General features: G+C 37.9%; 1 protein-coding gene across 2 annotated transcripts; it reads left to right on the top strand.

The window, feature by feature from the left end:
- The first annotated feature begins 2,053 nt into the window (after positions 1–2,053).
- Positions 2,054–26,501, top strand: LOC109062974 (tubulin polyglutamylase TTLL4-like). Of its 2 annotated transcripts, none has more exons than XM_019080032.2 (19): positions 2,054–2,188; positions 13,591–14,994; positions 15,533–15,603; positions 15,760–15,814; positions 17,461–17,579; positions 17,744–17,854; positions 18,235–18,311; positions 18,486–18,680; positions 18,761–18,843; positions 18,924–19,052; positions 19,150–19,272; positions 19,433–19,531; positions 19,645–19,779; positions 20,149–20,286; positions 20,657–20,753; positions 23,571–23,781; positions 23,872–23,942; positions 26,071–26,120; positions 26,210–26,501. In XM_019080032.2, the coding sequence occupies exons 2-19, from the start codon at positions 13,670–13,672 to the stop codon at positions 26,385–26,387; spliced, it is 3,267 nt and encodes a 1,088-aa protein (XP_018935577.2). In that variant the 5' UTR covers positions 2,054–2,188; positions 13,591–13,669; the 3' UTR covers positions 26,388–26,501. The 2 variants fall into 2 exon arrangements, with proteins under 2 accessions (XP_018935577.2, XP_042619351.1); XM_042763417.1 differs by lacking the exon at positions 2,054–2,188 and adding an exon at positions 2,203–2,346.
- The last annotated feature ends 96 nt before the right edge of the window (positions 26,502–26,597 follow it).

Genomic DNA, 26,597 nt, shown 5'->3' on the forward strand with positions numbered 1-26,597 from the left:
TAGAGAGCACTCAGGCCTCCTGCACATTAAACACATAATTGATTTATTTGCAGTATTATTTTAAGCACATTCTTTTAAGATTGAAGAGGTTTTTATGAGCTCATCTTGTTAAGTCTTTCATGACTGTGCAGTTTCTCAGATTGTCTGAGAGTTTCTTGACATAATTATACGCCTCTGTGCCATTAATTACACTTAATTAGAAACATGATCTGCATGCAGTTGTACTTGTAAGGTCACTCTTCTATTTTCCCATCCTAATTAGGAAACTTTTATTGTAGGCTATATACAGTATACTGCGACACTGGGACTGTGTCTGAAATTTGCTGATCTCAGTTTTGGTAGATATGTATGTATGTATGTATGTATGTATGTGTGTATGTATGTATTGTTTGTGCTTTGTAAATGGAATATCAGATTACATTCACATAATTTCTAGACTTTGTGTTTTAGTTCCTGACACAAAAGCTAAATTATAATAAAACAGATTGTATATGGCATACCTTTATTTTTTCCCTGAGTACTGTACTTCAACCATGGCTTAGTTAGTAGGTATTCATTTTCTTCCCATGGTAATGTAACCACAACTTCAGTTCTGTACATGTAAACCTATCCATTGTCATGATAGTCTAGGGCTCATTGAAGAAAAGATCTGATAGAGCCCTCTTTCACCTGAGAATCTTACGCGACAACACAACATTGTGATTTCATGAGGGTCGCTGAAATGGTACAGCCTCATCCTTAATTCAGCCTAAAAGGTATTGCACAGCTTAATGTAAAGCCACCAGGATATATGTTTAACAGAGTGTGTGTTCTCTAGCAACTGTGTTTGCTTTGTTCGCTAAGTGTGTGTGTGTCTGTATAAGGGCAAGGCATCATGGTGACCTGCTGAGAGTTTGAATTGCAGGTGGTTTGTCACAATGCATATTTAATTTTAAGTGCATGTGAGATGGTGATACTAGGTTACTTCATTCTGTAAAGGAGTTTTCAATAACTCAAGAGGATATTGGATAAGTTTAGTCAGTTGGCTCAAGCTTTACCACAGAAAACTTCCCTTGGATCTGTTGTTCTCTGTTCTTTTGGTGATTTTTATTTATGTTTAGTATATCTTTAAAAACTTAAAATCATAAAAGATGTGAAATTGTAAAAGGTATGTTCAATTGCTTTATATATATATATATATATATATATATATATATATATATATATATATATATATATATATATATATATATATATATATATATATATATATATATATATATATATATATATAGCTATCTGATGTCAAACCGCTCTTGTTGTTTTATTTATTTATTTTTTTTTTTTTTTGCTTGTTTGTTTTTTAGAGTTTTATTATTGGTCAGAGCTTAAAAACATGTATTATATAGAAAATGTTCTGTTGATTTTTTTTATATATGTACGTGTATTTTGTATATATGTATGTAGGGAAGACCAGAACTGGTTGTCACACAGGAAAGTTGTCACAAGAGATATATATAACTATAAGGTTTTGATAATTTTATCATCATATTTTGCTATAGTTGTTGTAAATGTTATTTTAAATATTATAAACCTTATAGTTTATTAACTACAATATTTCATAACCAAAACCATGACAAGCCTTTAATGCATGTATCTACATAAAATTGCATTCAAATATAAACCAATGAGAAGTATTAACTATAGTAATTGGTGTGACAACTAGCCTCTTGCCTTTCAGTTTATACATTTACAAAATAAGTCTAACTTTTATTAGAAAGATCTATTACGGTTCAGACCAGTGTTATTTTAGTAGGTCTATTATTTTTACTCTATTATAGTATTTCTTAATATTTTTTAAATACTTTTTTCAATATTTCTATATAGCTTTAGTTTTAATTAAAATTGTTAGTTTTAGTACCTACTTATAGCTCTCAGTTGCCAAGGCAACATTTCTATGTTTTTTTTTTTTTTTTTTTACAGGAAAAGTTTAAGTTTTTCCTGTAATGGTTTAATGTTATGGTTATGTCAGCAAATTTTTTTTTTTTTTTTTTTTTTTCAGTTACAGAAAGCGATTTTCAGTAATTAGCAGCAGCAGTACTTCAGACAGTGTGGGTGTCAGACAGGCAGCAGCGCAGGCAGCACGGGGGGACAACACGAGGCGGGTTTCTCGAGCGCCAGACTCAAGCTAGCCTGTCATCCCGAGCCGGTAAGACGCGTTTGATCACTCACTGAAGTAGACAGAAGTCTTTGTGTAGTAATAACCGTGAGTGATAAACGAAACGTGTTCGTCCTGTATACGAGGACGCTGTTGGTGTGTGGCGTGAGAAAGTGTTGTGAACCCTGCTGTGCGGCGAGTGTAGTGTGGTAAGCTAACAAGCTAACGGTTAGCCTTGTTTTGGCCCCTGCTCAAAATCTAGTGCGCTGCCTACGTAGGCGGTATTTAACGCGGCTATAATTCCCAGAAATACCGTCCAGCTAGGCAACTGACTGGGTTTTAAGTCGCAGCCTGTATGTCTGCTTTGACTCCATTCACAACAATAAAGCTCCGTTCATGTGTGTAGTCTTGAGGAAAGCCAGACCGCTGAAAGCCCAAAATATTGATTAATCATTACACCAACCTGGTGTTACTGTCTACAGAGAGGGCAGCTGTAGGTTTAGCTGATCTCATGGAGATCAAACTAACGAATCTGAAAAGATCAAGCCTTTGATCTAACACTGCGTTTGAGTGAATGAAAATCTGATGAGGTGCCTGTACAGAGAATATTTTGGGATTCATAAATCCCACAATCCTAAGTGCTCTTTTACTTCGTTATCATACTAAACAGAGTATCAATATCTGCATGTAACTTACTTTTATCTTATTACACATTATATTCAAGAACACTATGGTACATGTCCAAAAAATGTAAAATTGTCTTTTCTAGACCTGGAAATTTTCAAAAGTCAATATTTTATGTATGTATGTATGTATGTATGTATGTATTTATTTATTTATTTATTTATTTTCTGGATTTGTTCTACTCTGAAATATTTTATATCGGGTAGATGCTTTTTGTGTGTGTGCTTGTGTAGTGTAACATTTGTTTGCAAGCAAGTGTGATGTCACTGTCTGCATTTAGACTTTTATTGGAGACGTTTTTTAACAAAGTAACTGTAATAATTATTATTTTACATAGATCATTTCAATGTAATCATTCAGAGGGTTACTATCTGACATACAGATGTCAATCTCTGTAAAGTGATTTCTAACAGGCAAGACCGTAACCATGTCTTGAACATTGGGGGGCTTTTAAAAAAAAAAATTGGGGGGGAGGGGTGCAGGAGGCGTTGTAGTTATGGTCTTTTTTTATTTAGAGGGGTTAAATAATTTAAGAATTTAAAATAATAAAGAAAAAACTGAGCAAAAATTTGTAATCAAATCAACTAAATTTTGAAATTGATTTTGTCAATATTTTTTCTGTAGAAAGAGAAACATAAATAGTGATGAAGGCTGAAATAATAAATGAAACAGACAAATGTGTATTTACTGAGTAATCCACTATTTTGTAGAGATTTGAAGTGTAAAAAATGACTTTAGAAAGCTGGCAGCATTTTTGCACAGAGATTTGTAGGTCTGTTAGTAAGATCTGTTGACTTTAGCCATCTTTGTTTCATTATATGCCAACGGTGACAGTTCAAAAATGGCAAAAAGCACTTATGTTTTTTGCCTCAAGTTTGCGTGCCTGTAACTCAGGAAGTATTAAAAATATCTTAATATCCTTTTATATTCTGGTTCTTAGCAAACTTTCCTTTTGGTATCTTTGTTAAAGTCCCTCAATGATTAAGTCCCAGAGATACAGAGATCTTAATGTGCCTCCATGAGTAAAAAGGTGAATTGTAAACATTTTCAGTGGTCATGAAACCCCCTGTTTCAGCACTGGTTAGTTCTCACCACACTTTTTAAAAACACAAAAAAAAACTGAGCACGAATTCTGAGTATGGGTCACCATACTTGGCTGTATGTCACGTCACGTCACTTGTGTGCGTTCGATCAAACTGATTTGCTGAAATCAATACAGGGACGATAATAGGTGAGTGCCAGCGATTGAGTTTTGGGAGTGTACTAGAACATGCTCTCATGCTTGGTGGTTCGAAAAATGCATTATTTTTCACATAATTTACATTATTACAATATATAGATTAGTTTCAGGTTTGATGAATGCCTGTCTTCCGAAAAACGAAATGTGATGTGATAGGTTAGCTGTCCCAGTGCGTTGTGATTTGCTAACAGCTTTAGACGGTGTTTCAGTACTGCCCTTTGCCAAAGCAGCAAGTTCCATCTGCTCCGGTATAGTTAAGGATGGCGTCAGTATTGCCATATCAGTTTAAGCCGAATTCAGACCCTGAGAATATTGGATCAAGAGGATCGCGCAGTACCTTTGCACTGTATTGATATTGCAAGACATATTAGAGTGGAAACGTTATTGTTTTTTTTCTATTAGATAGAATGTCAACAACAGCTTAAAATGAACTGCATTTACTATGTACAGATAAGTGCATATGTATTATGTTTATTGTTCTGTAATTCTAACATTATAACATGAATTGCAGTCAAACTGTTATACAGATGAATTTATTTATACCATAGTCCAGTGTTTCCCACAGACTTAGACTCTATTTGTGGCGGCTGCAGGCGGCATATATATGCAGATTAATTCTCATGTATGCTGGAGTGGCAGAGATTGAGGTTTCCCCGGTAACTGCTTTATCAGACGTTACATGCTAGATGAAATGAAAATAACATCCAATTTTCTGAAGACAGTCGGCTTCCTTCAGAAATACAGTGATATATAAACACCCGCACTCAATGTATGGAAAACACTGTATCTCATAATTGAAGTGTAAATTCTGCAGATTACATAATTGTCCAGTATTGTACTGTCAGCAATTTATTCTAGAAATGTTTTCATAATTGTAACAGACATATTTAGATACATAATTATTCAGGTGCATGTATAATAACTTGCGAAAACGTAACGCTACATGTAGGAAAGTCTTTTCCTTTAGTTTCAATTTCATATTTTACCACTAGAGGGTGCGTATGTTTCATTTTACTGATACCTATACACCTTCCCTTTAAGACACTGAGCTATATACACCACGCGTGCTGGGTCACGGTGAGCAACCGAACTTTTAAAGTTGTGTGCGTTCATGCGGAAAAACCACACACACACTCATACAAACCCCAATACCTTTTGCCTGTATACCTTCAAACTCACCAATGTGGCCTGTATAAACCCAACTCATTAAAGCTTTCTTGGATGTGACTCTCTGAGCCCTTTACTCTCTTACCGGAGTCGTCAGTTTTCAAAGGTCTATCAGAACAATCCAGAGGTTCCACCTCTACAAATGGTCCTTCGAGCCGGATGGTAGTAACCTTGAAGACAACATGCAGTCAGAGAATGAGATCACCAACCCAGTTGTGCGGCCTCGTACTCAGCGGGAGAGACATCCACCAGCCTACTTAAGTGATTATGATGTTGGGTATGAACCAAGCCACATTCCAGCTTCCAGTGCAGATGCCAGCAGTATGATGCCAGTGGCTACCATTCCAGCTGCACAATCAGACGAAGTGCCCGTGCCTTGCAAAACACCTTCAGCATCTTCATCTGCAAGTTCACGTCACAGCCAATCCAGAACAAAGACCAGCAGAAGTGGCAGATCCAGCCGGACAACAGCTTCACAACTGACAGAGTTACAGGCAGCTATTGTAGAGGAGAAACTGAAGAGCATGGAGCTTGCAGAGATGCAGAGACAGATGGTGGAGGAGGGCAAAGCTGAAGAGCAGTGTGAGTTCCTGGATCAACAAGCACACTTAGCACTATATGAGAGAGAAGATTTACTCAGAGAGCAGCAAAGGAGAAGTGACCAAATAGATGAAGAGGCTCGTGCAGCACATAAAACCAAAGAACTGATCACCAAACAGCTCGAAAGGCAGCGCCGCATTAAGCAGAAAGAGATGGAGCTGGAGAAAGCCCGTCTCATTGCATCACTTCTTCGAGAATCAGAGACTGAAAATGCAGCAACTGTTCCACAAACCAAAAGTGAACTTGACTCAGGGAATGTACAGACTGATATACTTCGTTTACAGAAGGTAGAGGTTGCTCACCATACACCACATCAGTTATCTGATAATACACAGCACTCTACACCTTACATACATCAGAGTGATCCTGTGACTACTAAGCCCACAATTTCACATTCTGTTCCTGAGCACATTACATCTCTCTGTACATCCAAACCATTACATGCAGAACCTGTAACTGTTGTTCCTTCTCCTATCTATCCTGTAGCATCGCCAAGTGTGTTCCCCCAACTGGTAAAATTGCCTACTGCAGATGTTTACCCTCCTACAACAATGCAGCCATCCTTGTCTTTTGATAGACAAACCTATAGTCTAGGTCAGTCAGGTGCCAACCTTACATTTTCAGCTAAACCAAATATGTCTCAAGATTCAGCAGGGACCAGCTATGCCCAGCAACCTACCTTTTTAGTCCCAGCAGACACTCAACCTCATCCTCCAACAGGTCAGTTTCAACAACCTGTTAGGCAACTACAGTTTAGCCCACACCCATTATTAGCGCCTACTGTTCCGTGTGTACAGCCACAGCCACAAACCCCGGTAAATATGATGGACATGTTGATTGCCAGCTCATATGGTATACCCAAACCAGCTCTGCCTAAATTTGATCGTGGTAAGGAGTCTGACTTTGCCCTACTCAAAATGGCACTAGATAGTCTCCTTGGCGGCCATGCTCATCTTACAGAGCAGTTCAAATATCAAGTGCTGCTAGACAGATTAAAGCTACCAAGTGCCTACAAATTAGCACAAGCCTACATGCATGACCCCACTCCATACACAATGGCATTGCAAGCCCTCCAAGACAAATATGGGCAACCCCGTCAACTTGTACAGAGTGAACTTGGAGCTATATTGAACTCTCCACCAGTCAGAGTAGGGGATGCTGAAGCATTTGATGACTTTGCGCTCTCAGTACATGGTCTTGTGGGCATGCTTCGTTCTTTGGAGGGTGAGAATGGTTACGAACTGAAATGTGGCTCACACGTAGACAGACTTTTAGCCAAACTGCCTGCCAGCTACCGTGATGGCTTTGTTGAACATTGTCTAAGTCGTGGTATACTTATCACTGGAACAGACAAAACATACACTCTTCTGGACCTATCAGCATGGCTTCAGCTAAAATCACAGGCAAAGCGTATCTCCAGCAGAGCTGTTGACATGTTTCAAGAGCAGATGAAGCCTCAGAGGAAAGGGAAAGAGAAGTCCGAGTCAGTCATCATCATCTGTGTACTACAACACCAGTAGTAGTCCAGATAAATCACCCCTTACCTCTCCGTCTCACTGTACCTTACCGCCAAAGCTGAGAGACAAGTTTAAACCTTATTGTCCATATTGTGACACGCGAGAGCACTATCTCAGTTTGTGTTCACAATTCAAGTCACTGACAACTACCCAGATCGCAGAGTGGCTTAAAGACAAAAGCTGCTACCGCTGTGGACGTAATCACAAACCTGAGGCTTGTACCCTCAAGAAACCCTGTAAAATATGTCAAAAGCAGCATCTTACAGTGCTACATGATGTAAACATACAGGAGCCCAACAAGATTCTTATGGTTAGTACCTCTCCAGACACCATTTATCTTGATTGTCCCAACCGTCCTCAACAGATCATGTTAAAGGTGGTCAAAGTACTTTTGCATAATGCCGAACACTCACTTGAGGCATATGCTTTGCTGGACGATGGTTCTGAGCGGACTATCCTCCTTTCTACCGCTGCACATTATCTCAAGCTACAGAAAGAACCAGAAACACTCTCTCTAAGAACTATACGACATGAGGTTGTTCACCTGAAAGGGGCATCTGTGTCTTTCGAAATTTCCCCAGCTGAAAACCCAAAACATAGATACAAGATCAATCATGCATTCACTGCTGATGACCTGGGCCTTTCCGAGCATAGTTACCCAGTGAAAGTACTGATGAAGAAGTACAGGCACCTACAGGGACTGCCAATCCCAGCAATTGACAAAGTGCGGCCTGTACTACTAGTTGGTTCCGACTTTCCACATTTGCTTATCCCTACTCGTGTTGGCCCTTCGGGGGGACCTGTGGCGATATGTACACTCACTCCTTCCCTTGGTTGGACACTCCAAGGTCCTGCCAGTGTGATTAATCTTCCTTTTGATGAGCAGCAGTGTTTTTTTACTGCAGTTGGACCTACCAACTTTGATCTTCAGGGGCATGTGGAGAAACTGTGGCAAATTGACACTTTGCCCTATATCAGTGAGAAAGCAGCTACACGATCCAAGCTTGATCAGCAAGCACTTGAGTTGCTTGAGCAGCGCACTGTAAGGTTGAATATAAATGGCATAATGAGATATGCCACGCCACTCCTCAGACGGAAGGACAGTCCTTGTCTAAAAGCACCCAAATCCGCTTGTCTTTCACTGCTTCGAAGTACAGAGCGAAAAATCGTAAATGACACCGAACAAGCCATGACATATTGTCAAGAGATCCAGAAGCTGGAAACTGCAGGCTATGTAAAGAGATTGACACCTGAGATTGTAGCTTCCTCAACTGAGACATGGTACCTCCCTCATCACTTAGTCCCCCACAATAACAAAGCAAGGCTTGTCTTCAATTGCTCATATCAGTACAATGGACAAGCGCTGAATGATCAACTTATTCCTGGTCCCATCCTGGGTCCTTCCCTTCTTGGTGTTCTACTCCGGTTTTCGTGAGCACATGGTGGCTATCAGTGGAGACATTAAAGCAATGTTCCACCAGATCAGACTTTTGCCAGAAGATCGCTCACTGTTACGCTTCCTCTGGAGGGACATGAAGAGGGACGAAGAGCCAAGTGTCTTTGAATGGCAGGTTCTCCCGTTTGGGACTACCTGCAGTCCTTGTTGTGCCACATATGCACTACAAAGACATGGTGAAAGACAACAGCGAAGGCTACGAAGATGTTCAAAGGTCTGTAGAACAGGCATTCTACGTTGATAACTGTTTGCAGAGTCTTGACTCCCCAGAGAAGGCCCGTAACCTTATCGACAGGATGCGCGAGCATTTGTCTTCTGGTGGGTTTGAAATCCGCCAGTGGGCTAGTAATGTACCTGCTGTAGTACAACACCTTCCAGTGGAAGCCAGAGCAGCCAGTACTGAATTGTGGCTTCCTGAGCATAGTTCGGACCCACAAGAGCCAGCTTTAGGTCTCCGTTGGAATTGTCTCACTGACCACCTTGGATATCAACATCGTCATGTTGACTACTCTAAACCCACACTACGAAACGTGTATAAAGTACTGGCCACACAGTATGACCCACTGGGTTATCTTATACCCTTTACAACCAAAGCGAAAATACTGATTCAAGATCTCTGGAAAACTCAAGATCGGTTGGGATGACATCATCCACCCAGAAAATCTGTTATTACAGTGGCAAGCCTGGGAAGCCGAACTGGCCAACTTGCACACTGTTGAGATACCAAGAGCATACATACCACCATGCGCTGATACAGTGGGCACACAGAGAACCATCCATATTTTCTGCGATGCCTCTGAACGGGCATACAGATCGGTCGCTTACCTTCACACTCAAGATAAGCAAAACCAGATCCATGTAGCCTTTGTGATGGCAAGGTCCAGAGTGGCTCCCCGCAAACAGATATCAATGCCCCGTTTGGAGCTTTGTGCAGCTCTCACAGGAGCGCAGCTGGCAAAGTTGCTAAGTAAAGAGTTGTTTATTCCTGCAAGTGATATTATCCTATGGACCGATTCAACGACAGTCCTGAGCTGGCTGAGATCAGAATCCTGTCGCTACAAAAGTCTTCGTAGGGACGCGCATCGCTGAAATCCAGGACATGACTTTGGGGTCAAATTGGCGATACGTCAACACCACCGATAACCCAGCGGATGACCTGACTAGGGGGAAGACTTTGTTAGAGTTGAACAAATCTCAGCGCTGGAGTCAAGGTCCACAGTTCCTCCATCAACATCCTAACACCTGGCCATCACTGCCTGAATTCGCAGCTCCTGACAACCGTGATGAGCTGAAAAAACTATTATTCTGTGGAAATGCATGTTTTGTGAAGTCTCAATCTGACATCTCCTCCAATATTAAGAGTTGGAAAGAACTGTTGAAGGCTACTCACCAGTCCCTTCACGGGGCGGCTGCTATCATGACTGCAGCAGATGCCCATAGCAGCTGAACTACATCTATTAAGACAAGCTCAGAGGGACAGCTTCCCAGAAGAGGTTGCTGCACTGACCAAGGGTAAATCCATATCTGCCCAGAGTCGTCTTGCTTCACTTTCCGCTGAGTATGATCAGACACTTGACTTAATTCGAGTTGGGGGACGACTCCGCCGAGCTGAGGGCCTAGATCCAGACACAATACATCCCATAATATTGGACCCTAAACATCAGATTACAATGCTCTTAATCAAAGAATATGACAACCAGCTTCTTCATCCAGGTCCAGAACGGGTCTTAGGTGAGATCAGACGCAAGTACTGGATCCTGCGTGGCAGAGAATCCATCAAGAAACATCAGTACAATTGTGAGACTTGTCAAAAATGGAGAGCAAGTCCTGTAATTCCGAAGATGGCAGACTTGCCCCCCTCACGACTAAGACTGTACAAACCACCTTTCTGGTCCACTGGTATAGATTGTTTTGGCCCTTTCACTATTAAGATAGGCAGACGCACAGAGAAGCGCTGGGGCATCATATTCAAATGTATGACAACAAGTTGCATACATCTTGATCTTTTGGAGAACATGGACACAGATGCCTTCCTGATGGCATTAAGACGATTTATATCACGTCGTGGTAAGCCATATGAGATACTGGCTGATAGAGGCACAAACTTCAGAGGAGGAGCCACTGAACTCCAGGAAGCCTTCGCATTGTTACAAGGTCCACTTAAAGAACATCTATCCAACCAGGAAATTGCTTTCCAGTTTAAACCTCCACATGCTCCACACTTTGGAGGAACCTGGGAGCGAGAGATACGGTCGGTGAAAAGTCCTCTTCAGGTAGTCTTGGGCAATCAAACAGTGACTGAAGCAGTCTTGCGTACAGTGCTGATAGAGGTTGAGGGAATTCTCAACTCTAAGCCACTCGGCTATGTTTCATCAGATGTTGCAGACCCGGACCCTGTCACACCGAATCTGTTACTGATGGCTCGTCGGGATGCCTCACTCCCACAAGCCATCGACTCATCTAGTGATTTGTTAGCAAGAAGACGGTGGCGACACAGCCAAATTCTAGCCGATCACTTCTGGGTAAACTTTATCCGGCATTACTTACCAAGCCTACAGCCCCGCCAAAAATGGCAAAAGTACACTGCCAATCTGAGTACTGGACAGATCGTAATGATAGTTGATCCACAGTTGCCCCGAGCTTTGTGGCCTATTGGCAGAGTGGCTAAAACATTTGCAGGAGTAGATAATCGCATACGTACTGCAGAAGTGCAAGTTAAAGGGCGCACTTATCTACGGCCTGTTGCCCGGTTAGTTAAGTTGCCATCGTGGGAGGATGAGGAAGGAAATAGTAACTGACACTGAGACTTTCCTAACTAATTACAAATTAAAATACTAAATTTGGGGGCGGCAATGTAGGAAAGTCTTTTCCTTTAGTTTCAATTTCATATTTTACCACTAGAGGGTGCGTATCTTTCATTTTACTGATACCTATACACCTTCCCTTTAAGACACTGAGCTATATACACCACGCGTGCTGGGTCACGGTGAGCAACCGAACTTTTAAAGTTGTGTGCGTTCATGCGGAAAAAAACCACACACACACTCATACAAACCCCAATACCTTTTGCCTGTATACCTTCAAACTCACCAATGTGGCCTTTATAAACCCAACTCATTAAAGCTTTCTTGGATGTGACTCTCTGAGCCCTTTACTCTCTTACCGGAGTCGTCAGTTTTCAAATACCAATAAAAACAAAACAAATATTCCACCTCTAATATACAGCAGCACTTCTTCTTCGTCGTCGTCTTGTCTGATGCACTCAACCAAGCGTTCTAACCATGACCTCGACCCTCCCCACCCCCAACCATTCGAATTTCCATAGGCAGGAATTATTTTAATGATATTCTAATGGGCTGCATTGTGACATCACAAAACCTGGAAAACAATGATGTAGTCCAAACGAGTCGTTCATTGTAATTCTTGAAAAGGGATTTTTTAAAAATGAAATATCTCCCTTTGGAGTTGACTTTTTTTATGCCCAAACATACACACTGACTAAAATTCAAAACGTGAAAAAGCATAATAGGACCCCTTTAAAAGCTTCTGAAGCTACCAAGAGTTCAAATACACAGAATTGTAACTACACGTTACTGCATTGACATCCTAATATCTATTGAGATTGAACCATTCAGGGCCTTAAAAATAAAGACTCCAAAAGAAAAAAGTTACATAAGAACAAGAATCTAACATGACATTAAGATATCTTTAACACTTCTTGAATTAAAGACTTTTAAACTTAGAAAAGTTTTTGGGACTCAGAGAGGTGTGTTGTGTTCAGTTGTTTGATGAGTGAAACAAGATACTTTTCTAGTTTCACTATTATTTGTTCTTCAAACATTCCTCTTTAAACACAATAACTATCAGCTGTTTCAAAAGTTACCTACATTTGGTTATTGACCATTGAAAATGGGTAAAAAAAAAAAAAAAAAAGTGCATTTGTTACAGGCACGCAAACAGTCAGCATTGGCTTATAATGAAACAAAGATTTCTAAAGTCAACAGATTTTACTAATAGACCTACAAATCTCTTTGTAAAAATAAAATAATAATGCTGCCAGCTTTCTAAAGTAATTTTTACAGCCCTCTAATTTGGCTCCAGATCTCAGGTGAAAATTTTGTCTAGTCATTTTGACCCCCCTCTACAAAATAGTGGATTACTCCGTAAATACACATATGTGACATTTAATATTTTGGCTTTCATCACTGTATGTATGTATGTATGTATGTATGTATGTATGTCTTTCTATGGAAATAATATTGACAAAATCAAAAATTTGAGCTGGAGACCTCTGGTTGATTTGACATGGAATCACCCTTCTGTTAATGCTTCATGTTTCATCACATTTAGTTATTAATTACATAAGTTGTGTAAATGATGATAGCCTATATTTTCAATTACAGTGAAATATATTTTATATTATTGTTAGCCGTTTAACATTTCTATCATAAAGAGTTCTATAAATGCTAGCTACTTACATTTCTCACTCTTTCACCTGAAGTATTTCACTTGAAGTATCGCGTTGTAATTCATGATTGGCTTCTGTGAACATTAAAGCCCGCCTTGGATTTCACTGACCATTTTAATAATTTTGACAGTGACACGCAGTGAGGCAGACCAAATCTAACTTTTATAAATGGTGCGTAATGGAGCCCAGTAGAGCAGCATCAAGAATACCAAATGTTTGGCCATATCTGGTTATTAAATAATGGTGATTACAAAATGATGTTAAAACACCACAGTGAGCATTTCATAAACAACTGGTATTATTTCTCTCTCTGTTTTACAGTTGTAGCCCCTTCTATCCTTTGGTTCCTCACTTATGTGTTTGCCCGAGCCCATGCCAGTGGGGTGTGAGATGGCAATTAATGGCCTACAGTGGAGCTGAAGACATAAGGAATGGGGCATCAAGGCCAGCCCTCGTCATCCAAGCCAAGTCTGCAGTAGTGCATTCACCCAATGCACGAGCCTCCTTCAACACTGAAAGAAAGAGATTGCAGAGCAGCGTGGGTGATTCGGTGCCTCATCCGAATGTGAGAGTGCTGTATGATCAGCCCTACTGTGTCTCAGGGATCCCCGCACAACATGCCTGTCCTCACGTGCCTACAGTAAGAGTCAGCCGCGTACAGAGAACAAGTGCAAGTTCTTTGAATGGTGCTAGTAATGGTTTAAGGACACACAGTGTTTTATCTAAGAGCTTGTCACATATTAACACTGCTCCCGCTGCATGCCATAGCCACCGTCAATCCCACTGGAACCTTGATTCATTTCGGTACAAGTCAGGGCTGTTAGGAAAAAGGGCCTTTTCACCTCCCCTGTCTGTTTGTCCAGCCTGTCCCTCTCCACCTAAGTCATCTTCTCAAAGAGTCATAATTGAGAAAATCATGCCTACTAATCAGTCTTTGCCTTGGACGAGCAACAAGCTCAGGGATAACAGCAATGGGGTTGTGCGGCCCCCAAATGCCAAAATGCCCTCATACTCCAAACAAGAGACTGGCCATTTGCACAGTCCTGCCAATATCGTATCTGGCTCCAGTGGAACACATTCTCGAGGCCTCAAAGCAGATGCAACAAAACCTCTCCAACCGAGTGTGCCTTTGAAAGAAATATGCACAGATGTGCTTTTGAACCACAGCATGGCGGCCAAGGATTTAAGGCAGTTTGAGAAGATCATAGTGGAAGACACTAGACCAATTGAGCTGGATTGCTGTGTGGGACACAGTGTTGGTGAAGCTCCTCAGAGAGTGACAAAAGTCAACTCTGAGGCAGAATTCGCTGCCACCGTTGTGCAAAAACTCACCAAAAAAAATGTACATGCAAGACACCGGACACTCAACGGTCTGAGCAACATAAAACATCTCGCAGGTAGTACTGTACCCATCTGCCTTATTAATGAAGATAAGGAGTCTTGTTTTGCACCTATGGAAACCAACAGTGCCCTCAGTTTTGATATAACTGATGAGAAGTGCCCCTCTGCTGTTGTATGTGATGGTAAGACACAGGGAGGTGATTGTGCCATTCCAGAGGTGACTGGCCACAATATGGCCTCTCCTCAGTCGCCGTCTGTTTACACCGTGGCAAACCAGATATCTGCCATTCAGCTCACAAAAGAGGAATGCTGTCAGGCCTCTCAGGTGGACCCAAGCCCCATGACACTTAAAGAAGAGGAGGAGGATAGTTCTGAGATTCATAGGTGTGCACATTTACTCAATTCATTGTTTATACTGCCGTTTAAAAGTTTGCGGTTGATAAGCTTTTTTTATGTTTATGAAAGAAGCCACTTATGCTCACCAAGGTGGCATTTATTGGATTAAATGCAGTAAAACAAGCAATATTGTGAAGATTTACTATTTAAAATATCAGTTTTCTATTTGAAAACAGTTTTCTGTCAATTCTTTTAATAAATAGAAAGTTCAAATAACAGCATTTATTTGAAATAGAAATTATAATTGTCTTTATAATCAGTTTTGATCAATTTAATGGGTCCTTTCTGAATAAAAGTATTAATTTCTTTTACGCATGACTGTATATCTATAAATAACCTGCTGTTGGGAAGTCTAAGTCAAATTAGTGAATCGGATCATTCAAATTGGTTTGAATCATAAAGAAACTCAAACAAAATATTTGTTTGCATTTTGGACACAACTTCAAAGCTCCCCGATATTGTGTGTCTTATAGACTGAAAAATGTCTGAGCTCAGTTCTCAAGTTTTATTGTAATTCATTCTTCAGACAGGGAATGCTACTAGACGGTGATGAGGAGGAGCTTCCTGATAAGCTGGAGAATGACTTCAGTGATGAAGGTAACAAAACTGCTTCCTTGTTTTGCTTTTACCTCAGCATACATGAACCTATGTAGCCAGAACCCTTTTATCAATAGGTATTTGTATAAAGTTAAAAAATATTTCATTGTCTGACTGTTCTCTTAAAATCTAATGTTCATATATTTTCTTCTTCAGATGTCTCAGATGATAGTGATGTCTCCTCAACAACGTCCATGACAGCTTCGTCCAGGTAATTAGACTTTTCATATTTGAGAAATTTAGTACTCCAGGATGAATCTCACTGTTTTACATTGTTTATTAACTATCTCTCTTAAAAATGTGGTGGATATCCACCTGTAAAATGAAGTCAGGGCACACATTAGTTAAAATTAAGCAAGGTTTTAATCACAAGCCTTGGTAGGGTCTCTTTTGGCGAGCTACAAGGGTTACTTCTTAAATGTAAGTATTTATTTTATTTATTTTATTTTCAGTACAGTCATTTGTACTGCTTTATCATAGAAAGAAAGAAATCTTACAGCTGATTGGATAAGCAAATTATTAAAAGGCCTCCTATTTCCTTTCACTGGAAATGGATACTTCTGGTTTATCTTACTCTTTATATTCCCATAATATTAATTTACTCTCACCCTAAACATTCACTTGTCTTCTGAACAATCACTTCTCTGCCTCAGTGTCTTTCAAAACATGCTGACCTTGACTGCAGAAAGAAATGGTTTTTTTTTGTTGTTGTTTTTTTTTTAGTTCACACACCCCTATATAATGTTCTTACGCTCACCAAGGCTACATTTATTTGGTCAAAAAATACAGTAAAAATAATAATATTGTGTAATATAAAAAAAAAAAATTCAAAGTTTGATAACCAGTTTTTTTTTTTGTTTTTTTTTTTAATCTATTTTCATTTACAGATATTTTAGTTATGTATTTCTGTGATGCAGAGCTCAATTTTCAGCAGCAATTCAAAAGTCCTTCTAATATGCATGTTTGGCATACATTTCTTCTTATTATGTTGCAGTTGTGCTGCTTAATATTTTTTTTCAGGATTTTTTTTTTTTATGAATAGAAACAAATCTTGATGAAACATGATGAACATGAAACGTCTACTGTCACTTTTGATCAATTTGTGCCCTATTTGAATTACAAAATAAAAAATCATACACTATAATATAAAAGTTTGGGGTCAGTAACAGTGTAGTCTATATAAAATCAAGGAGTTTATTTTTAAAGGGATACTCCATCTCAAAATGAAAATTGTCATTAATCACTTACCCACATTTCGTTCCAAACCCGTAAAAGCTTTGTTCATCTTCTGAACACAATTTAAGATATTTTGGATGAAAACCAGGAGGCCTGTGACTGTCCCATAGACTGCCAAGTAAATAACAGAGTCAAGGTCCATAAAAGGTATGAAAGTCTTCGTCAGAATACTCCATCTGCCATCAGACGTGCAATCTGGGTTATATGAAGCGACGGAAACACTGTTTGTAAGCGATATGATATGGAGAGACACAGAGGAGACTGTTGACAAAGGAATTGTTGAATAAAGTTATTATTTTTGTTTTCATCGCTTACAAAAACTGTTCCCGTTGCTTCATATAATCCAGATTGCACATCTGATAGCAGAATGGAGTATTCTGGCGATGACTTTCATACCTTTTATGGACCTTGACATAAAAGGTATGAAAGGTAATTCTGTGTGTTTAACAGCGCTGAGAATACTACATTACTGGCAGCTAGAAGCATCTTCATATTAGCCAAAAAGTTGAACACAAAAGTGTTAAGGTGTTAAAGAACCGTTGTACTCCATAACTAGTGCTTCTGAATATGTTCTGAGATTCTGTGTGGGCCTACTACTATTTCTTGTGTCTTTTTTTTAAGTGTCGAGGAGCCCGTTAGTCCTGATGTGGAGGGGGATCTGGTGGAGAAACCTGCACTTGTTCCCAGTCTCTTCCCCCACATGCCCTCCACGCTGTACTTCAGCACTGCCAATGAAAGAGGTTGGCATGCACACAGACACACAAAAGCACTGACTTTATAGGGTTCTTTATTACCAATGTCAGACAGATTATGAACAGTTCGTTAAATACACATTTTTCTCTTTTAAATTACAGCCTTGTGTTTTCAAGACTGTCTGTTGTAACATTTTGTCCTCCGTTCACAGTGGAGCTGTTGCCTTCTGAACAGAGGAAGCTACTCAAATGGAAGATAACTACAGTCACCCCCAATGTTGTGAAAAACACCATCTCCAGATCACACTTCATAGGCACCAAAAGTGAGTCAACGACTTCCTTTTTTTAAGTCACTTCAAATGCAAAATCATACAAAAATATGCTCCTCATTGCTGGGCGACATATGACAAATGAAAACCAATATGTGTTTTAAAATCATTGCAAAATATCAAACGTTTAATATCTTCCTATTGGATGGAATCTTAGTTTGACGCTTTTTTTATTTTTTGTAGAGTATGCACCATCATACATTAGGCTTTTATCTGTTAAATCTGTCAACTCCGACTGTCCAGAGTTTACAGGCTGGCTCTGACTTTAAGAGCTTACACGTCCAGACTGCAGTTTGGGGGGAACATATGTGCATGAGTTGTCATGTACTCCAGCTTTTAGTATGCAGTTTGTAATGTGTTGGTCTTTTCACTAGTGAGTCATGATTGGCTTGGCTGTTGGGGTCACCATATGAAGTCACCAGGGTTCAAGGCCATTAGAGAGTTTCAGAAGGTAAGATTGGGATTCAGAAGTTGAGGTGTTTTGACATCTGTGTATTACCATTTTGTAATAAAAATCCATCAAGATTGTTTCTCATATTTAATGACCTGGTGTTAGTCATTAAATTATCTTTCAAGTTGAGTCATCTGTCATCTAAGTATTAACAAATGCATTTCTGTTTGGCAGCTGAACCACTTTCCAGGCTCCTTTCAGATTGGCCGGAAGGACAGACTTTGGAGGAACCTGTCCAAGATGCAGGCACACTTTGGCAAAAAAGAGTTTGGCTTCTTCCCACGCTCCTTCATTCTCCCAAAGGATATCAAGCTGCTTAGGAAGGCCTGGGAGGATGGAGGCAGCAAGCAGAAATGGATCGTCAAACCGGTACGTTACATTACTAGAGTTGTTGTGAAATTGCTCTCTGACATTCTTGTCACTGACATGCTGCCGTTTCTCACTTTTAGCCTGCATCTGCTCGTGGAAATGGCATTCAGGTCATTCACAAGTGGAGCCAAATGCCACGCAAAAGGCCGCTCCTCGTGCAGAAGTTAGTTGGAAGACCTTGGAACATATTTGATTCCAAACTGAGACAGGTTTATGATCTCAATGTGATCTGTATTTCTGCAGTTATCTTCACAAGCCCTACCTCATCAGTGGGAATAAGTTTGATCTACGCATCTATGTGTATGTGACCTCTTATGACCCACTTCGAGTTTACATCTTTAATGATGGACTAGTCCGTTTCGCAAGCTGCAAGTAAGTATATGACATTTAACGAAGCGTGTTTAAAAATGTGCAAATCTTAGTACTTTGCCCATTTAAATTGGTGTTTTCTGATTGTTATTCAACACAGATACTCTCCTTCAATGAAGACCCTCAACAACAAGTTTATGCACCTTACAAACTACAGTGTTAATAAGAATAACTCTGAATATCAGAGCAACAGTGATGATAAGGCTTGTCAGGGCCATAAATGGTAAGAATAAAGAGATATTACTCATGAGTTCAGGGTGAGTCTGTACTTCACTTATAAGATATGAGGTTTTTTGATTAATCAGCAGGCACTGGTTTAAAAATATTAGAACTGACCTCAGAAGCGTTATACAGTCTAATGATTGAAGTTTTATTTAATGCAGGGCTTTGAAGGCACTGTGGCAGTACTTGGGCTCTCAAGGTATCAGCACCTCTCTCATTTGGGAGGAGATCAAAGATATGGTCATCAAAACCATCATCGCGTAAGTGTCCTGCAGTTGTAGTCTTATGTATTTGTAGACTGTTCTTGTGTATGTGTGCACATTCACGTCCCTCTAAACTGAACCTGAGTGTATTGTCTCTGTTCCCATGGCAGGTCCGACCCATATGTGAACTCGCGGGTGAAGCTGCATGTACGTGCTCCCTACAGCTGTCATGAGCTTTTTGGCTTTGACATCATGCTGGATGAGACTCTGAAGCCATGGGTGCTGGAGGTGAACATCTCACCCAGGTACAGCACACAGGAACTCCTGCAGCTTAAGCTGTTCAGAATTTACAGTAGTCAGGCAACTTTGTCAAACTACCCTTTAAAAGAGTAATTTCTATTCTACTGATTACTGAACGAATAATCACACTGACATTAGGAGTAATGTTATATAATCGGACAACCAGTGCAGTGTTTATTTGTCCCAAAAAGGAAGGTGACTCTAATACATAAATTTACACTAAGTGATAAGTTCAGTAGCATCACTAGTACTGCTTTTAGCTAGTTCCCAGGACTATCAGTTAGCTATAAGCTCAAGATATGGTTTCTGTAAAAGATGTTCATTTATGTTTCACAATTTCATAATGTTTCCTCTTCCTCTCTCTGACTCTCTAGCCTCCATTCTAACACACCGCTGGACATCAGCATCAAGGGTCAGATGATACGGGACCTGCTGAACCTTGCTGGCTTTGTGTTGCCATTGAGAGAAGACATTGTGCCATCCAATTCCAGTGCCAGCAGCTCCACCAACAGGTCAGTTCTGATATTACATTGTATTTCAAAATTTGTGTATACTTAAATTGTAAAGGGTGGGGTCAGTAAGATTTTTTTTAAAAAGAAAGTGATACTTTTGTGCATTAAATGACAGTAAAGACCTTAATAATGTTCAAACGATTTGTTTCAAATAAATGATGTTCTTTTAAACTTCATTTATTTTACAATATTATTGTTTTACTGCATTTAAAAAAGTGGTGAACATGAGAATATTTTCAACAACATTTCAAAAACTTTACCCGACCCCAAACTTTTGAACGGCAATGTAACATGTATATCATTAATTATTACCTGTTATTTTTAAATTATATCTGTATGCCTCTAATTGAAGTTCTACTCTTTTGTTCAGTTTATGTGGAGTGGTACAAGAGAAATGGCGATCAGACATTTCAACTGATGAGAAAGTAAAGAGAGCCTTTTATCTGAGCCAGCGCTTTGGAGACCAGGTACTCAAACTCACCCCGTCTTTATCATATGTGACCCATGCTGGCAAAATGAGTTGGAATGTGCATGGGCTAATCATGAGCTACAGGCAAAACAAGTGAAAAATGTCAATTTTGGTAGATTTTGAGGGTTTTACAAAAAATTGTTCAATAAGCCCTCATCTAGCGATCCCAATGCTCCACATAGCAATTAAACAACTACAATTGTCTTTATTTGTATGTTTTCTGAGTGGTCTACATTCTTTGTTTTAAAAAGTTGCATGTTACGTTTTGTTTTCAGTTTTGAAAGGAACATGCAGAAATGAGAAAATAAAGTGTAGGACTTGATTGATGTTGAAATAGATATTAAGAGCGATAAGCCACAAAAAGGATCTTACATGTGCTGACTGACATATCTGAAGCATGCGCACAAAGACACCTCTCAGACAGCACACGATCCGGATGTACACGCACACACAGAATTACAGTATTTCAAAATATCTGTCTTGGCGAGTATTCACACAAACACAATCTGTTAAATCTTAAGTAAACATTTGGGGAAAAACATTCTAAATATATAATCATACTATATCATTAAAGTGGCATTACAGTCGGTCTTAATATATAGGCTTTCTGTCTCATTAAAGTGTTCATGAGTTTTTAGTTAAATCACAGCAGTGTTCGTTAAAGCTGTGCGATATTGAAGAAAATGCGATACCTTGTTAAAAAATGCGATATTCGATATGCGCTACGATATTGCTTAAAGTGTGTAAAATATATTTCAATTATATTTTAAAATATTTAAAAATGAAAATTATATAACCAATTTGTTTCACATTCTTTCCTGGAAAAGAAAGAATCACTACAACTTCTTAACATGACCAGCAGTTTTAGCAGTACATAAAAAAAATCACAAATAAGAAAATGTCATTTTAACAAAATTAATGACAATAATTTTAAATCATTGTAACTTTGCTTTCCATACACTTTAAGTACTTCTTCATATAAAACAGCAAAAACTATAGTCTGAGAAAGTTCAAACATGATTAAAGGCAAGTGAACAGTCAGTAAAAAAAAGAAAGAAAGAAAGAAAGAAAGAAAACAGAAATACACAATTTACAAGCATAGATAAAATAACCAGTAGTATTCAGGTACAGAAATTTTATAATTAAGTGTAAAATAATATTGCAGTGTTCACTGCATGAATTACATTTATATTAATCATTGTTATAGCTGTTTTGTTGTTTGACTAACATTAGTGATGTATTCAGCAGCACGTATTTGCTGTCCCTTTAAATCCGACTGCATGGATCCAGTATACGATGATACATCCAATTTTTTTCTCAGCTGTTTACATTCATTTAAAACATAACTGACTGCGTTTATGAGGATGATCGTCAAGACTGGTACTATTGTCATTATTCTGTGTGTATGTGTCTGTTCAAACATGAGGAGGAGATGCAAAGACAAATCAACTCGGTGTACATGCGCCGTCTGAAACGCGTCTGTGTGTGTGTGTGCGCTTTGCACGTGTGCGGCAGAACTGAAGAGACCCTGTTTGAGATGCGGCTTTTACAGTGCTTCAGGTGTGAGTCGCACAACAAGACGAGATGGCAAAGAGTTGTTTTCTGCAACTTATTGCACTTATCTCTTTTTAACCTCAAGCAATTCCCTGCTATATGCATTGAACCAATACTTTGACATTTTGCAACGTTTTGATTTAAGTAGCCTATTATTAAAAAGATTCAGATATCGCACGTCCTTGCGATATTTACATTTGTGATATTTCGATAATTTCGATATATCGAGCAGCCCTAGCATTCATCTATAAAGGATGTAGTTGTCAAACACAAAACTGTTAGTCAGTCATAGTAGTGGGCGTTTACTTCTGAGTCTACAATCCGCTACACCTATTCAAACAGAGCGTTCTGATGAGGGGGTCAAAACAGGACAGAAAATAGCCTATTACTTTTAAATTATGATGTTTTCTATGTGAACATTTTTTAACATTATAAGTGGACCTCACAAACAGTACAGAGAACAGTACAAAATAATAAAAAAGGGCAGTTTGTGACCCCTGTTATGTTAATCAAACCCTAAAAGAGAGGGAATCACGCAGTGCTCTTGATTGAACTACTTTATTTGTAATGAATACACTAAAGGCAATGCATTGGTTTTTGCATTTGATAATTAGTTTTTCTTTAATTCTGTTAAGAAGTTAGATGAAGAAAGCACTTTTAATTTAATTTGTTTCTTTCTCATATTTGTTCTACTGATTATTTGCATCTTTGTTCTTATTTTTAATAACAGATAAAATAACAAAAATATATTGATAAATATAGTAATTATTATTAAGAAAAGATTTGGAGGAACAGATGAATCAAGAATCATTTTATAGTCTAATCGTTGCCCTCCAAATTGTAATTGAATCATGAGGCAAGTGAAGATTCACACCTCTTGGCACAATAACATCATCTGTGATTGGTCAAAACACCCCACACCCCACACCCCAAACATATATTTTTCCTATAGATTGGTGTATGTTGTATTTGGTGATATTTCAAGAGATTTTAAGGTATGGATGCTAGGTGATTTTTGTTTTGGAAACTTCAGAAAACTAGATTTTTTCAAAAATAAACATTTCTCAATCAATAAAATAAAAACAAAAACAAAAAAAAAACTTTTTGAATAATTCCAACAAATCATACATCATTTTGAAGGGTTTTTACTAGAGAATGGAAATAACAACTCATTGTCCAAGTTGGTAGTTACTGATAATAGTATTGACTGCATTTCCCCAGTTCCACACACATTTGAATGAAATATGATTTTTGTGTGCAGGATTTCTGTGCCACAATTCTGGATGTGCTGACACCTGATGATGTGCGTGTGCTGGCAGAAACCGAGGACGAGTTAAGTCGTAAAGGAGATTTTGAGCGAGTTTTTCCCTGTCATGCTTCCTCCCGTTACCTCCGTTTCTTTGAGCAACCACACTACCTCAACATCCTCCTCAACCAATGGGAACAGAAATACTGGCTCAACAGGAGCAAAGGTGTGTGTTTGCATTGCACTGTGCTATGACCTGCAACTCTGACCTGGTTTGTGTAGCTATCCATTTTGACTCTTTCCATACTGTGTTTAGGTATCAATCTACTGAGGGATTTGTGTGAGAAGAGGGTGCACCTGGGGAACCTGGCAGATTCTGATCATCACGTAAGTACTTATGAGAAAGGATTTTTTTATACATTTACCACAGAAAAGTAATTGAATCATGAAAACAGTTGTGACCGCAATGTGACATATTTATGAGTGAAACAGAATAGGGGATATTAAAAAACTAGGGGTTATTAACCCTCTGGGGTCAGCAAATGCACCAGCACGTCATGTGAATTTTTTCTTTTTTTTTTCTTTTCTTATAAAGCTGAAAATAACTTAAATTACATTAAATAAATGTAATTGATAAATAACATAAATTAATGTAATTGCTGACGTATAGATAAGAGCAATACGTCATTCAAATCTGTAAAGATTCTACTTTTATTTGTATACACTCATTATAACAACAAAATGCTGTGCTTTTGTAAAATAAAGAACACAAACAGGGTGCACTTTCTTCTGTCTCGGTCTCCCTGAACTTCTTTCTGAAACACGATAAAACAAAACTCAGCGAATACTTCACACACAGACATGAGAAACATATCTATAGAAAGCTTGAAGTGTCTAATTTTAAATAAAGTAAGTCATGTATAAGTCATATATATATATATATATATATAAATATATATATATAATATATATATTATATATATATATATATGTATATATATATATAAATATATATATATATATAATTTTATTTATTTATGTATATATATAATATGTATATATATATTATATCTATATAGTATATATGTATATATATGTTATGTATATATATGTCTATATATATATATGTATATGTCTATATATATATATATATATATATATATATATCTATATATATGTATATATATAGATATAGATATATATATATATACGTATATATATATATATATATATGTATATATAATATATATAACGTATAATATATATATACGTATATATATATATCTATATATTATATATATACTATATATATATATTATCTATATATATATATATACGTATATATATATACGTGTATATATATATACGTGTATGTAGTGTGATAAATATGTATCTATAATGTATAATATATGTTGTTCATATATATCCCATATAATATATAAATATATATATATATCTATATATCATGCATACATATATATATTCTATATTATTATCTATATATATATCTAATATATATGCACATATATATATGCACCATATATATATATATATATATATATATATATAATATATGCACAATATATATATGCAACATATATATATATGCACATATATTCTCGTCTAAAAAATTGATTTGAACTTTTTGGCCTATATCTTGATTTTTGTGGATCTTCGTTTTTCTGTGCATTACTTCGAGTTACCAAGGTAATCTATCTGTTTCATTTAGTGTTACTTGATGTTCTAAAATAACTAAAACTGAAATAAAAATGAATAAAAACTACATAGATATAAAAATGCAAATGGCAAAAGCACAACTAAATTCAAAATATGTATAAAACCTTATATATATATATATAGATATATAATATATATATATATATATATAACACATGAAGATATACAACAGCCAGGGAGGGCCAGTTCAAGAATTACTGGAGCATGATCAGAAACAATTTATACAGAGGAAGTTTTAAATGAAAACTTTTTTTTTCCTTTAGAATAACATGCACTGATGTGCAGAGTAAGATCAAAGACATTTGAGAAAGTATTTTGATTTTATATCGATTTTATATTTCAAGCAGTGTTCCAAACCTGGAAATGTTGGCATTTTAATTCCCAGTCCTGGGAGAGATAGGGGTGGAAAAGGCAGACATGTAGAGGCATTTTTACAGTAGTAATAAAAATAACATCACAATAGGAATAGTTATAAATCACAGTAGTAATAATTAAAATATTTTGTAACCTAACAGTTCAATATAATGATACCTGACTTTAAAAAATACACAAATGGATATCTTTCCCAGCGATCTCTGTGGGATGGATGGATGGATGGATGGATAGATAGATAGATATCCATAAAATCATGATGACCTGACATTATGAAATACTAGTAAGTTACTGTAAATTTATTGATTGATTAATTCATGGGCATTGATTGTGTGAACCTTGTTGAAGATAATTTAATGATTTTATTGTTAGTTTATTTTCTTTATGTTTGTCCTTCTATTCATAGTGGTCTTCCAAGTCGTATCATGGACACAGATCTCAGATGACTAGTTCTGGGTATGTATACACACCTACACCCATCTCACATGTCCTTATGTACAACTTGCATCTGACTCGCTTCACGTTGCTCTGTCTGTTTTTCTCAGTGTGCTGGTCAGTCAGAGATCTGATGCTGAGGATGAGGACTCGTCTGATCGTGAGGTTCAGTCAGTCACTATGAGTCTTCCAGACATGAGTTTGCTGTGCACCGTTAGCCTGAGCCCCAGTCCCACCTCCAGCTCCAGCCTGGCCAGTGACAGCCTGCCTCCTCCCGATGACCTTTGAGCTTCACCCCAGCAACCCTGGACATTCAGAGCTTTCAAACTGTGTGTATACATGTCACATCTCAGCTGAAGCTCCTAGCAGAGCTCCTAGAGTTGTGCTTTTCTTCTTTTGGAGGGAGATAAGACTGAAAAACAGACTAAATGAAATAACTGGCCAAATGGATGAGTGTTAACTGACATATTTTGAAGAAGTATTTTGTTGCTGGACCAC

The sequence above is a fragment of the Cyprinus carpio genome, chromosome A9 (assembly GCF_018340385.1).
Source record: "Cyprinus carpio isolate SPL01 chromosome A9, ASM1834038v1, whole genome shotgun sequence".
Classification (NCBI taxonomy): Eukaryota; Metazoa; Chordata; class Actinopteri; order Cypriniformes; family Cyprinidae; genus Cyprinus; species Cyprinus carpio.